The sequence below is a fragment of the Aotus nancymaae genome, unplaced genomic scaffold (genome assembly GCF_030222135.1).
Source record: "Aotus nancymaae isolate 86718 unplaced genomic scaffold, 86718_ANA_hifiasm-v0.15.2.pri h1tg000077l, whole genome shotgun sequence".
NCBI classification, from domain to species: Eukaryota; Metazoa; Chordata; class Mammalia; order Primates; family Aotidae; genus Aotus; species Aotus nancymaae.
In genome coordinates this window covers 16,396,518-16,411,794 of record NW_026988492.1, presented here as the reverse complement: position 1 = coordinate 16,411,794, position 15,277 = coordinate 16,396,518, and the positions used below count along the sequence as shown (strand labels likewise).

The window sequence follows — 15,277 nt, the reverse complement described above, 5'->3', positions numbered from 1 at the left end:
CCTTTGGGAGGCTGAGGCAGGTGAATTACCTGAGGTCAGGAGTTCTAGACTAGCCTGACCAATATGTTGAAACCTGACTCTACTAAAAATACGAAAAAAATTAGCCAGGCATGGTGGTGTGTGTCTGTAGTTGCAACAGCTCTGGAGGCTAAGACAGGATTGCTTGAACCTGGAAGGCGAAGATTGCAGTGAGCTGAGATCAGGCCACTACACTCCAGCCTGGGCAACAGAGTAAGACTCCATCTCAAAAAAAAAAAGAATTATGCATTCATTCAGTTCTAACACTAACAACTACTACTTACACCTGTCACACAACATATATGGAACTTAATCATGACATTTTAGACTATGACCTATGACAATTGATTAATGACTGTCCTTATCAAATGGTCTACGTAGGCAGATTACTCCCAAATAAGTACTATGCTCAAAATACTTTCTGTGTTTGTGAGTCATTCACCTCTACAATTGAGTTATACTAACATACAATTTAGAATTTTCAGAAAAGAAATTCTGTCCATTAAAAAGCTGAACTCAATTATGATCAAAATCGTTTCATTGGTTCTCTCTTGACCAGATAATATATATTATGCAATAGAATTCCATGAAGATGGAAGCTTTTCTTTATTTTGTTCAACATCTAACTGGCCTGGTGCTGAAAGTTACCTTGCAGAAAGATGAAAACATAGAGTAATTATTCCAAAACTGACTTTGGGGCTGGAAATGTTGGTCGTGGTTCTGTTGAAGTCACAGTGGGGAGTGATTGGGCACTTCAGGGAACTCATTAGCGCTCATCAGAAAGGGAAAGAAAACAATCACACAGTGGCAGAAAGTACACTGCCATAGATTGACAGAACACTCTGACTCACGTAACAGCTTTGGGAAATGGACTCCGTTTTAATGACCTTCTACTGGGAGATGTGCCTTGGCCTGCTCGGTCTGCTACAACAAACTACCATAGGCTGGATGGCTTATAAACAACAAAAATTTATTTCTCATGGTCCTGGAGCCTAGAAGTCCAAGATCAAGGTGCAAGACAAGAGCCAACTTTCTGGTTATAGGTGGCGCCTTCCTACAGCAGGAAGTGGCAGAAGGGGCTGGGGAGCTCTCTGGCATCTTTTATAAGGCTGTTAATTTCATCCCAATGGCCCTACCTCCTAATATCACCACCCTAGGGGAATAAGTTTGAATGTCTGAATTTTGGGGGGAGTACAAACATTTAGTCTCTAGCAAGGTTCTTAAATTATTTTAAAATGCATTACAAGAGACATACGAGAAGGTCATCAGTGGTATTTTGGGAGATAATGACATGGTTTTTATTTTCTTCTTTTGGCATAACTGCGTAAGATGTTAAAATAATGAATGTCAGCATGTAATTTGTCTCATTAGACCAGTTAGTAGAACAGTGACCATATGTTAAGTGTGTGAGTTATCACATTTGAATCCCTAGTCCTGACTTTTGCTGAAACAAAGTGATGTTATTTAATTAGATGGAATACAAGAATGTCAAGGGTAGGTGGGAAAGTTGGCTGGTTTTGGAGGATTTCGTGAAATATGTAGAGCTCTGTTAATGCTGCTGCTTTGTTTATTTGGCGCTTCAGGTAAAGCCATTAGCTTGTTAGCAATCATGATTCTGGTTGGGGACGGCCTGCATAATTTTGCAGATGGCTTAGCCATAGGAGCAGCGTTCTCATCGTCGTCCGAGTCAGGAGTGACCACCACAATTGCTATCCTGTGTCATGAAATCCCACATGAAATGGGTAAGTTAAACCGTGGAATCCCCGTTTCCAGATTGTTGAGAAAGAAATCTTTCCAGCTATGGTTTACCAGGGTTTTTTTTCTAACCTATGATTGAAAGATGAATACTTTCCTTTGATAATTTATTTAAACCATAAGGAGAGGAGAACTAGAAAAATAACTCCTATATCTTGGAATAAAATCCAGTTAAACTCCTTTATGATGTTCCCCAGGGCCAGGATTGATTCTGTTTGGATTCCAGAGAATTCCATATGGGAGAGAGTCATTCAGAGAAATATTTTGAAGAGTTTTGACAAGGACTTTAAAATCTGCATATTAAATGTGAGAAAAATATTAGGAGGGGAACTTTACCCATCATGTCAACAAATGGGCCAGTAAGATAAAATAACATTTAAATTAAAACCGGTCAGGCACAGTGGCTCACACCTGTAATCCCAGCACTTTGGGATGCCGAGGCATGTGGATCATCTGAGGACAGGAGTTTGAGACCAGCCTGATCAACATGGTAAAACCTGTCTCTACTAAAAACAAAAAATTAGCCAGCCGTGGTGGCCCATACCTGTAATCCCAGCTCCTTGGGAGGCTGAGGCAGGAGAATCGCTTGAACCCAGCAGGCAGAGGTTGCAGTGAGCTGAGATTGTGCCATTGCACTCCAGCCTGGGCAACAGAGCAATACTCCATCTCAAAACCAAAAACCAAAAAGCAAACCATGGTGTCATCAATCTGACTTAACACAAATGTTAAAGCCACCGAAATGGCAGGTGTGTGGTGGCAGACGCTCATAAGTCTCTTTTTCTGCATAATCTTAGATGCCCTGTAACTTTTTTTCTTTTAATTTGTGTGGGTGCATAGTGGGTGTATTTATTAATGGAGTACATGAGATTTTTGATACAGGTATGCAATGCATAGGAATCGTATCATGCAAAACTAGGTATCCGTTCCTTCAAGCATTTATTGTTTGTATGACAAACAATTCAATTATACTTTTAGTTATTTTTAAATATACAAATTAAATTATTATTAACTATAGTTACCCTGTTGTGCTATCAAATACTAGGTATTATTCATTATTTCTGATTTTTTGGTAATGATTCACCATCTTCACCTCCCCTCTACCCTCCTCCCCACCCTATTACCCTTCCTACCCTCTCGTGACCATTCTATTCCCTAACTCCATGAATTCAATTGTTTTGATTTTTGGATCCCGCAAATAAGTGAGGACAATATAGCTGTGTAGTTTGCCTCCCAGGGCACAAGATGGTTTAGAACAGACATTTCTGAAACAGACCCAGAACTAGTAGAAGCTGGTCTGGCACAGGCTCCCGAGGGAGAGGGCTCTTCGCAGTCTCTCTGCTTCCCACTTTTACTCCTACGTTGCCCCTAGGAAACTCTTGCCCTCTTGAGCTCGGAGTCTGTTGCTTAAAGTTCTGACATTGACTCATTATCGGTATATCCTTCTTGGAGCAGTTTTTCCGAGGCCCTTCCTGAGCGCATTGAAGCGCACCTCGTCTGGAAGCCATCCCCTATCTATGGTCCTGTGTTTTGCTCCTATGACAGTGATGTAGTTCTCAATCCTCAACCCAAAACCACGGGGCGGTGTGACAGACTGCAGCAGGCCAGCAGAGATGTTTCAAGCCCCGTTCATGGGACCAATTATGCAATAGAACTAGGAAACTGGGTCCCCAAGGTGTCTTTTTATTGAATCGTAGTTTCAATCCCCCTAACTAAGAAATCGATGCTCTCAGATTTACTAATAGGTCAATCTTCTCTTGAAGGGAAGGCATGGAGAGAATGAGGTTGTTTTCCTGTAATCATTTTCTAAAGGGAAAAAAATTGTTTCCCTTACCAACTTTTGCAATGCTTTAAAAATCTCTTATTAGGTAGTTTTCTCTCCCCACATCAGTTTCTGTTTAAGTAAATAAAATCCCATATAGTGTCATGATTTCACCTGGCAAATTTCCAGGCCCAAAGATTTAGAAACCCTGGGATAGCAAGTGACTATTTTGCATTTATCTAAGTTGGAAATGTCACAGGATATCAAGAACTCAAGAATGTGTCACACATACACGAGGCCAACAAACATATGAAAAAATGCTCATCATCACTGGTCATTAGAGAAATGCAAATCAAAACTACATTGAGATACCATCTCACACCAGTTAGAATGATGATCATTAAAAAATCTGGAGACAACAGATGCTGGAGAGGATGTGGAGAAATAGGAACACTTTTACACTGTTGGTGGGAGTGTAAACTAGTTCAACTATTGTGGAAGACAGTGTGACGATTCCTCAAGGACCTAGAAATAGAAATTCCATTTGACCCAGCAATCCCATTACCGGGTATATATCCAAAGGATTATAAATCGTTCTACTATAAGGACACATGCACACGAATGTTCATAGCAGCACAGTTTACAATAGCAAAGACCTGGAACCAACCCAAATGCCCATTGATGATAGACTGGACAGGGAAAATGTGGTACATATACCATGGAATATTATGCAGCCATCAAAAACAATGAGTTTGTGTCCTCTGTAGGGACATGGATAATCCTGGAAACCATAATTCTCAGCAAACTGACACAAGAACAGAAAATCAAACACTGCATGTTCTCACTCATAGGCGGGTGTTGAACAATGAGAACACATGGACACAGGGAGGGGAGCACTACACACTGGGGTCTGTTGGGGGAAAATAGGGGAGGGGACAGCGGGGGGTGGGGAGTTGGGGAGAGATAGCATGGGGAGAAATGCCAGATGTAGGTGAAGGGGAGGACGGCAGCAAATCACACTGCCACGTGTGTACCTATGCAACAATCTTGCATGTTCTTCACATGTACCCCAAAACATAAAATACAATTAAAAAAAAAAAAGAATGTGTCACAGACCTCTCTGTATATACAATCTTTAGGAGCAGCCAAAGGAATAGAACTCTAGAAATGTAACTTCCTAATAGTACAATGAAGTGGCTATGAATCCTAGAGAAATATAGGAAAGCATTTTATTTACTGATCACTCAACTCTATGTATAAAATTGGTTCCAGTTGCTGAAATTCAAAATAGTTAATAGCATGTTACTTTAGCAAAGCCATCTTCCATTAAATGATAATTATATTTTCCTTTCCCCTTAAACTGCAGGAGACTTTGCTGTGCTTTTAAGCTCTGGACTTTCTATTAAGACTGCCATCCTGATGAATTTTATAAGCTCTCTGACTGCCTTCATGGGGTTATACATTGGCCTTTCTGTGTCAGCTGATCCGTGTGTTCAAGACTGGATCTTCACGGTCACTGCTGGGATGTTCTTATATTTATCCTTGGTTGAAATGGTAAGCTTTGTGACTTTTCTGTTTGGTTTTTCTAAACACTGAAAATGTAAAACAGAGGGAAAAAAAGCAGCAAAAATGGAAGAATAAATGAGTAGAAGAGATGAATATATAAAACAATATAAAGCATTAAGGAAATATTCTTTGTAGACCAGAAAGTGCATTCTAGGCAGAAAGAACATAATTTGAGATACAGAAAATATGGACATTTTCTATAGAGTTAAAGTGTCAGGTATGTGATAGCAGATGCATGTAAGACTTTTCTTTTAGTCAACTTAAGTGGAAAGAATGAAATGTTGATAATTGTCAAAAAGTAATCATCAGCTCATTCTATTCCAACTTTGTATCTATACATCATGCCTGCATTTCCAGTTGAAAAATGAAAAGTTCTGTCAAACAGCCAGCTATTTTATTTATACCTTGGAAAATAATTCAACTGAATTTGTCATTGAATTAAATCTGTTTGACTGAATTAATCAACCGTATTTTTAAAATAATGACATCTTTAAGTTTTCATTGCCAAAGGACTATTATGCTGATGAAATGAGAAAGTAAGAAGATTTTTACAATACTTGGTCTCTAAAATTGCAATGTATGTCTCCTAAAGAGGTCCTTGCTGACCCTAATGATAACTCAGTCATTAGTTTTCTTTCTCTATAACCTGATGAGCTAATTGAACTTGGGAAATTTTGCATTGTCTTGCTGCTTAAATTCTGGTCTCCATAAGATAAAAGTCTTTTTGAAGGTCATTCTCTATTGGGCTTGTTTACAATTTAAAAAATATCTTAAGGTAAGATAATATTGATTATCCTTTCTCATGGGTTGGAATATGGCAAATTAAAATGGAATAAATTAGCAAAAGTAGTACTTAAGACTGAAATCAGATGTGTTATTACCTGCGTCCTGGAGAAGAAAAAGTAAATTAATCTGGAAGGTGATATGTAGAACAAATTCACCGAGATTGACTACTACGGAAGCAGAATCCAACCATTGTCCTGGAAGTAAATGAAATGTTTTATAAGGAAATTAATATAGGACGCATAAACCTGTGCTAATACAACCAGAAAGCAGTGCATTGTTGAAGTAAGTCTTAATAAGCGGATTCTCAAAGTAACACTACCATTTTGAAACCCCACTGTGAGGCTCCTGAGTTTCTGGTTGCTTTTCTTAATTCTTACGAGATTCATGCAGATGAGGTAAACACCAAATATTCTTCCATATTTAGAAATGTTCTTATATATTATTTGTGATGCTCAGAAAACATTGTAATATTGATAGTAAAGCAAAAAGTAGAGCAAATTTTGACCCAGCAATTCCATTACTGGGTATATATCTAAAGGAATATAAATCATTGCATTATAAAGATACATGCAGCACTATATACAATAGCAAAGACATGGAATCGATACAAATGCCCATCAACGATAGACTGGATAAAGAAAATGTGATACATAGGTACCTTGGAATACTATGCAGCCATAAAAAGGAATAAGATCGTGTCCTTTGCAGGGATAGGGATGAAGCTGGAAGCCCTTATTCCTAGCAAACTAACACAAGAACAGAAAACCAAGCATTGTATGTTCTCACTTGTAAGTGGGAACTGAACAATGAGAACACATGTACACTGGGAGGGGAACAATTCACATTAGGATCTGTCGGGGGAGGACGGGGATGGGGAGAGCCTGAGGGAAAAGAGCTAATGTGTGCTGGGCTTGATACCTAGGTGACGGGTTGATAAGTGCAGCAAACCACCACGGCACACGTTTACCCATGCAACAAACCTGCAAATGTACCCCGGAACTTAAAAAAAATAGGATGGGATAAAATAAAGTGGAGCAAGTTTTACCCCTTTTTCTGAACCTGTCTTCCAACCTGAGGTCAATGTTATAGAATCCTGAGATTCTTCCACCTTGAGAAATCTCTAGTTACAGCTTTTTTGTGACTTTGAAACCACAGTTACTCAACCATTTAATGATGTGAGCCATCCTTTGTTGAAACTGAACAGTCTTGAAGGTAATGTGTGGAACACGTCAGTCCTCAGATTCACTCGAGCTTCCTAATTTTCAACTTTCGATTTCTAACTTCTCTTTATGGGAGAGTCTGGGGCAGTTGCTGGATTCTTTTGAAGTTTAATCTGTTTTTCACAAGGACCGCTTCTCTCTTTAAGTACGATGAATGTCATTGTCTGCAGTCAATTTGTTTTCTTTGCTTTTGTCTACTTTCCCAGAATTGACCTGGGAAGGTTATCAAGAGCCATTTGTCAAGCAGAACACTAAGCTAAATATGTCATTTTCCTTTCAATGCTCCTACTCCTTTTCTTGTAAGGGTAAGCAATTGCTTATAAGAAAGCAATGTGACTGATACCCTGTGAGATTCCAACTGGCATAAATCTTGACCATTGCAAATTACTATTAGCCAAGGAAAAACCAGCATCCTGGCAGAAAGACAGGAAAAAAAAAATACTTGTAAGTTTCCCGGGGCTACTTCCTATCATCCAGGTCACTTGCTCTCACGGCCTTCTGAGCAACTTCTAAACAAACGCGGCCCTTTCATATAGCAATAAGCTTAACTGTTGCTGTTCTCTGTGTCCATGCCAAAGAAAATAGTCGGTCATTTAGAGGGAAGAAAACAAGATTGCAAGCCTCTGAAATAGCAAAGAAAACAAATGCGGCATCTGAAGGGTAAAGGGGAATACTAGAGAGAATATACTAGTTATTTGCTAAATCCTGGATATTTACCAGGTACCTTCTGAACAAGGTTAACGTGAAAGACTAGTTAGATCTTTGCTTTGTGTTTGTTTGTTTCAAAGATACTGGATGTGTTATTTAAACTCCAAAAAAAAAAACAAGAACTAGAGACATAAATGAGGCCATTAGCAATGAGGTCAGCAAAGAAGAAAGTTGTCTCCAGGGAAAAGTGCCAGCCTTAATTCTCCAAAGTAGAATTGGCTTATTCAAGGACACTAACTCCAAATCGCACTGAAGCATTTCTAAAGGAAGTTAAGAATGAATGCCGCTCTGGGTGGCCAGAGGAAATTAGTGCTCTGTTATGAAGATCTGTATCCTAGACTGGGTTTCCCCCAAAGCAGCTGGGAAGACAAAGGGCAGGGTGAAAGCAGTTCATTTGGGAGGTGATCCCAGGGAGCAGAAGTGAAGGGCTGGCAAACTGAAACAGAGAAGGAAGAAAAAAAGTCAATACCATCTGTGTTTTAATTAAGTTGACCAAGACTATGGGAACACCATCACACGGGACCTCCTGATGAGGCTCAAGAAATATGCCTCAGAATAGTTGACCTAGGAAAGGAAGAGGCTTTAACATTCAACACTGGCCCAGCTGGAATTATCTCCCCCTCTCCACTTCCAGGTTATATACACTTGAGTGCCAAGAGCATTCCTGTAAAGGGGCTCATGCCATCACATCAAGGAAGGCCAGGGCAGGAGAAAGAGGAATACAGTGTGGGCCAGAAGCAAGACTCTGCAAAATCAGTCAATGCCTCCTTGGAATGGGTCTCTGCAGCAGTGACTGGGGTCAGAGGTGGGGCTGAGCCACATGAAATAGTTCACATGTGATGTCTGTTAACAATTGACCCCTTCCACTCCTCAAATGCTCTCCTTTACTTTGAAGACCCATCTCTCCCCAAGTCCCTTCGTGGTGGTAGCCCAGCAAAATACCATAATGACTTAATACGAAATAATAAGTGAAAGAAGTTCCAAATCCTGCTGGCCCTGAGGCCATAGTTGATATTCATCATCTCTGCCCTCCAGCATCCAATCCTGATCCTCCTCAGCTCCAAGCAGCACTTGGGTTGATCTACATTGTACTCCTGGTAGGGGCAACCCAGGTCTTCACTGAAGGGTCTGAATGTTCACTGCTTTGTCCTTGTTAGGCTTTGTATCCTGTAGTTGCCTGGTGACCATTTTTAGCAGGTGTAGAAGCACCAGGAGATGCTCCAGGAGGTCTGAATTTCTAGCTATGTTTCTTCTTTCCTCACCATGCAGCAGCACCCCTAACTCCTCATGATAATCGTTACAGGAAAGGGGTCCTAATCCAGACCCCATGAGAGGGTTTTTGGATCTCACGTGAGAAAGAATTCAGGGCAAGTCCACAGTGCAAAGCAAAAGCAAGTTTATTAAGAAAGTAAAGGGATAAAAGAATGGCTACACCATAGACAGAGCAGCCCCGAGGGCTGCTGTTTGCCCATTTTTATGGTTATTTCTTGATGATATGCTAAACAGGGGTTGGATTATTTATGCCTCCCCTTGTTAGACCACATAGATCATGTCCTGACATTGCCATGGCATTTGTAAGCTGTCATAGTGCTAGTGTGAGTGTAGCAGTGAGGATGACGAGAGGTCACTCTTGCCGCCATTTTGATTTTGGTGGGGTTTAGCCGGCTTCCTTACAGCAACCTGTTGTATCAGCAAGGTCTTTATGACCTGTTTCTTGTGCCAACCTCATGTCTCATCCCATAACATAGAATGCCTTAACTATCTGGGAATGCAGCCCAGTAGGTCTCAGCCTCATTTTATCCAGCCCCTATTCAAGATAGAGTTGCTCTTGTTCACACACCTCTGACATAATCACTAACAATTACTCTTACCAGTATAGTAACTTTCTTCGCTGTTGGTTGATCCACTAATATAGGGAACCACAGATGAGCAGGTGGTGGTGATAATTTCAAGTTTACTGGAAACTTTATTGCAGGAGTTCTCAACCCCTGGTCCTGTCAGGAAGCAGGTTGCACAGTAGGAGGTGAGCAGCAGGTGAGCAAAGTTTCATCTGTACTTACAGCCACTCTCCATTGTTCACCTGAACGCCACCTCCTGTCAAACCAGCGGGGGGTGTTAGTTTCTCCTGTGAACTGTGCATGTGAGGGATCTAGGCTGCGCACTCCTTATGAGAATCTAATGCCGGATGATTGGTCGCTATCTCCCATCACCCCCAGATAGGGCCAACTAGTCGCAGGAAAGCGAGCTCAGGGCCCCCATTGATTCTATATTATGGTGAGTTGCATAGTTATTTCACTATATATTGCAATGTAATGATAATGGAAATCAAGTGCACAACAAATGTAATGTGTTTGAATCATCCTGAAACCATCACCCTCACCCCTGAACCCCAGTCCATGAAACCACTGCCTTCCATGAAACTGGTCCCTGGTGCCAAACAGGTTGGAAAGCACTGCTTGATTGTATTCCCTGGTGCTTTCTTCCCAGGAACAGGGACCTGTGGTCTGACAGTACCTAAGTTTCCATGAACAGGGAGCATAAATACCCCAAGTGAAAAAACCAGCAATCCCTATCTATCAATTGCTTTGTAATTTTTTTTATTGTTTCTGCTCTAATCTCCATGATTTCCTTCCGTCTTACTTTGCATTTAATTTTCCCTTTACTTTCTTGCAGCTATGTAAGAGCATCTCATTTTGTCTGAGAGCTGAATGTTCCTTCTAAAAAAATTCTCTGAACTGGAAATCTAGAGAATCTCTCAAATCCAGCTTCTCTACAGTTTATAAAAATTGCTCAAATAGAAAAAAATAAAGCCCTCAAAGTATTGTTTTTTTCCCAGCATTTTGAATAAGAGAGACTTTATTTTTAACTAGTATAATTTGTTATTTAAAGCATAAATTAATTAATTTGTTAAAAAAAAAAACCATAAATGGGTTATGCCAAGCAAAGGTTTATTTTGGATCTGACTCAAAGTGTCAAACCTTTAGGCATTTTTCCTGAGGTTTTTAGATCCTGCCGAAATGGTGTTTCCATAGCAACAGGACTGTAGAAACCCCAAGGGGCTATCGCTGTAGATATAACTAGAAATGTCCCAATAATGGGGGGAACTGGACAACTGCCCAGAAATTCAGTACCTTAATAGAACCCAAGCTGGTGGCAGAGCTGTGACTCAGGGAGGGAGCTAATGGAGAAGAAGGTATCTGACTAATCCATGCCAAAACAAAATAAAGCCTAGATGCCCCCACCGGGTATAGCCAAGGCAAATGAGTTGGAATAGGGGAAATACCTAATTTCAAACCCTCTTCCCCTGTAAACCTCCCTCATCACATTGTGTTCTAGATCGCTTCCCCAAGCCCTCACGTTTTTTGGATGCTCTTTTAAAACTTCATCTCCTCTCCAAGACTATCCCTTACGTTTCTTCAACCTTATTTTACTTATCTAATAACTGCACAGGTGGGAGGGTGGGGCTGGGGATGGGGCAGAATGAAAAGCAGTCATTTAGAGCAATTTCCTTCTCTTACCTCTTGTGAGAAGTTTCTCCCAGAAGTAATATCACAGCCAGACCTTTGCCTGGAGTGCTTTCAATTTCCAGATGATTTTCCTTGTGGGAAAGGCAGGATCAAAGGTGTTTTGACTATGAATTTAAGATCCTCTGCCATTAAAACATCCAAAAATGCAAAAGTCAAATCTGAGTATTCAATCTGGTCAATAAATAGGATTATCAATATAGTGCATCCTCTCTACACTTATTGTAGGTCAGTAAATATAGAGCTTCAAGATCATGAATTGGGTGGAAAAAAAAAAAAAAAACATTGAGTGGCAGACATCACCTTTCTAGCCAGGCTCTTCTCCTCTCTTCTTCATCATATGACTAGAGAATTAAACTAAACTAGAATCCTAGACTTCTAGAGTAGTGATCACATTTCCTCCCCCCCATTACTCTTTCTTTTTCTTGCAATTTATTGAGTTTGATTGAGTCTTTCTTTATCGGAGAAATGTAGACCTCAGTGCACCTCAAAGATCTGGAATCACCAAGTTGGGTCTGGTAAATGAATCCTTTCTCCATCCGCAAGATGAGTTAAGTCTTTCTTTATTTGAAGTTTGGCAATACCTAAGTGTAATTCTGCTAAACATCAACCCACAGGAAGAGACTTGGTTTGCAAAAGACACACGAAGTCACATGGATATACATATTTATTTTCAACAAATATTGTAGTTAAAATCAATGAGTTCCATTGAGCATCATTTTAAATATCCTTTGGCTGAGAAAGAACAAGCGTTCAAAACTCATTTCAGGCAACAAAATTGATGTAATTTAACATTCACAATTATTTCTTAACAAAAGCAAGAAGGGTGAATCATTCTTACAATTTTGAAAGACTTCTCTTTCTGTAAAAATCAGTCAAACCCTACATTTAGAAATTTTCTACTGAGAAAATGATTAATTAAGCCAATTTTGGTGAAGGCTGAATTCTCTTTGTAATTAAAAGACATTGACTACTAGAAATGCTGGTATTTTTCTATCCTCAATCCTCTTTTCTTCTAACTCATTTCTCAGTCATACACACAAATACACACAGAGTTCTTCCAAAGCAATTATTTTAAAAATGCAATTGACCCTTGAACAAGTTAGGTTTGAACTGCATGAGTTCACTTATATTCAGATTTTCTTCCACCTTTACCATCCTTAAGATAAGAAGACCAACCATTCCTCCTCCTCCTCAGTTCCCTCAGTGTGAAGATGAGGAGGATGAAGGCCTGTATAATTATCTACTTCTACTTAATGAATAGTAAATGTATTTTCTCTTCTTTATAATTTTCTTCTCTTTTCTTTTTGTCTTCTTTTTCAAAACAAAAAAAACAGGCCTTCTGGCCGGCCTGCTTGCCTGCCTGCCATCCATCCTTCCTTCCTTCTTTCCTTCCTTCCTTCCTTCCTTCTTTCCCTCCCTCCCTCCCTCGTTCTTTTTCCTGAGACAGAGTCTCACTCTGTCACTCAGGCTGGAGTGCAGTGGCCCAATCTTGGCTCACTGCAGCCTCTGCCTCCTGGGTTCAAGCAATTATCCTGCCTCAGCCTCCCCAGTAGGTGGGATTGCAAGTGTGCCCCACCATGCCCGCTAATTTTGGTATTTTTAGTAGAGTTGGGTTTTGCCATGTTGGCCCAGCTGGTCTGGAACTCCTGGCCTCAAGTAATCCACCTGCCTCAGCCTCCCAAAATGTTGGGATTACAGGTGTGAGCCACTGTGCCCATTCCCCTTACGATTTTATTAATAACATTTTCTTTTCTCTAGCTTTCTTTGCTGTAAGAATATAGTACATAGCACATAATGCATATGAAATGTGTGTTAATTGTGTTATCGGTGAGGCTTCTGGTCAACAGTAGGCTATCAGTAGTTAAGTTTTGGGGGAGTCAAAAGTTATACATGAATTTTCAGCTGTGTGGGGATCAGCATCCTAACGCCCACCTTATTCAAGTGAACTAAAGCTGGATGATTCTGTCTTTGTTGAGCTGCTTTACAACTAAGAATTTGTCTAACTGAATCACTTCCCCTAAGGCAGAAAAGGAGAAGAGAATTGCTAAATCCAAGTTTAAAGCAGGTAACGCCTTTGTCTCTCTTAATTGTGTGTGACAGTGATGGGCTCTTTATCTTGTAACTCACAGTTTTTTTAAAAAAAAGTTTAATTTGTCTTCTACTGCAAACTGTTTCATGAATTGCCTTAAGAAGATCCCATTGGGAAGTGATAGACATATAAGATTCTGTATTTGAATTATTCAGCAAATAAAATTTTTAATGCTGAAGGTTTTAAAATAACCTTGAGGAAGGCCTCCAGGTTGGCTAACCCACGTAAGCTGAGAGCTGTGATCTTTGCTTTCTTACTTAATAAGGAAGGTTAAAACAGCTATGTTAAGTTGTTTATTGAACATATATACTAGTTGAAAAAGACCTAAATTCAAAACAGTGGGAACCAACCTCCCAATTTCAGGAGATTCTTGAGTAACATAGTGTTGAGGATTCTACAATTACTAATCAAATATGATTCTAAAACAGAACATATTCTAACATCCCTCTTTTGATTGATGTCAAGAGACAACCAAAAAAATGAATTCCATGCAAAAAGGAAAAACTTATGTAATAAGCAGAAGATAGCCATTACCAAACTTTTATTCAAATTCAACTCTCAGAAGATTGTTAAAAGCAAGAATTGATATAGTATTTGTAAGCAAACATTCCAGAGAAGATTTTTATTCTCCAGAATATTGTAGAAAGAGAAATCCTGGAGGGCCTTTTTAAGACTCTGTGACTGATAAAACCTCATTTCTGTGCATAGGTAATAGTCTCCACCAAGGTCCAGTCAGAGGGTCAGCCAGGTTTATTAAAAGGAAAGAGACTCCACACTTCCCGCCATCTTGTTTACAGCAAACCATCACAAAAAAAATCAAAGTGTTCGAAATTCAACAACGCCACAGACTATTAAAAAGAAAGGGCTTCAATCCTGCAAAAATAGATCAGTTTGTGGGGTTTTTTTTCGGGGGGGGAGGGGGAGGGGATGTAGTTTCTCTCTTGTTGCCCAGGCTGGCGTGCAATGGCATGATCTCAGCTCACTGCAACCTCCGCTTTCTGGGATCAAGTGATTCTCTCACCTCAGCCTTCCAAGTAGCTGAGATTACAGGCACCTGCCACTGTGCCCAGCTAATTTCTGTAGACATGGAGTTTCACCATGTTGGCCAGGTTGGTCTTGAACTCCTGAACTCAGGTGATCTGCCCGCCTCAGCCTATCATAGTGCTGGAATTACAGGCGTGAGCCACCATACCCGGCTGGTTTGTGGTTCTTAATGAAGCGTGAGGACATGAGAGCCGAGTTTATGCTCAGGGACTCAGATTTAAACAAAACAGAATTTCATGTTTTTTAGTGGAAAGTAATGACAAAAAGTCTTTATCAGGCAACAAGTGACATCTCTTACTATCACATAAGTTCTTAGATCTAATCTAAATGGTGCTTTATTTAAAATATTGTAATAGTATAATCTTTATATTATAATAAGCTAAAAAGCTAAACAATGATATTGCAATAAGTTAAAAAGATAAGTAGTTAATAAGCTAAAAAGCTAAATGCATATTACAATAAGCTAAATATATCTCAATAAGCTAAAGATCTAAACAGTTAAAGCAAACTCTAAGAATTTTAGAGTTTTAGCTATCATGTTTGGGTCTGATCCATTGTAAGTTAATTTTTATATATGATGTTAGGTAAATATCCAACTTTATTCATTATTATTATTTTTAGAGACAGAGTCCTGCTCTGTTGCCCAGGCTGCAAAGCAGTGGCATGATCATAGCTCTCTGCAGTCTTGAGCTCCTAGGATCAAGTGATCCTCCCACCTCAGCCTCCCAAGTAGCTGGGACTACAGGCACATGCCACTATGCCCAGCTAATTTTAAAAAATATTTTTTGTAGATTTGAGGTATTAC

General features: G+C 39.8%; 1 protein-coding gene across 3 annotated transcripts in view; it reads left to right on the top strand.

Moving 5' to 3' along the window:
• The window catches only part of SLC39A12 (solute carrier family 39 member 12), a 72,928-nt gene that overhangs the window by 38,089 nt on the left and 19,562 nt on the right, over nucleotides 1-15,277 (top strand). For all 3 annotated transcript variants that reach the window (XM_064368447.1, XM_064368445.1, XM_064368446.1), the window contains 2 exons: nucleotides 1,602-1,760; nucleotides 4,899-5,086. In XM_064368447.1, the coding sequence (XP_064224517.1) occupies nucleotides 1,602-1,760; nucleotides 4,899-5,086 (347 nt within the window). The remainder of the gene's footprint in view (nucleotides 1-1,601; nucleotides 1,761-4,898; nucleotides 5,087-15,277) is intronic.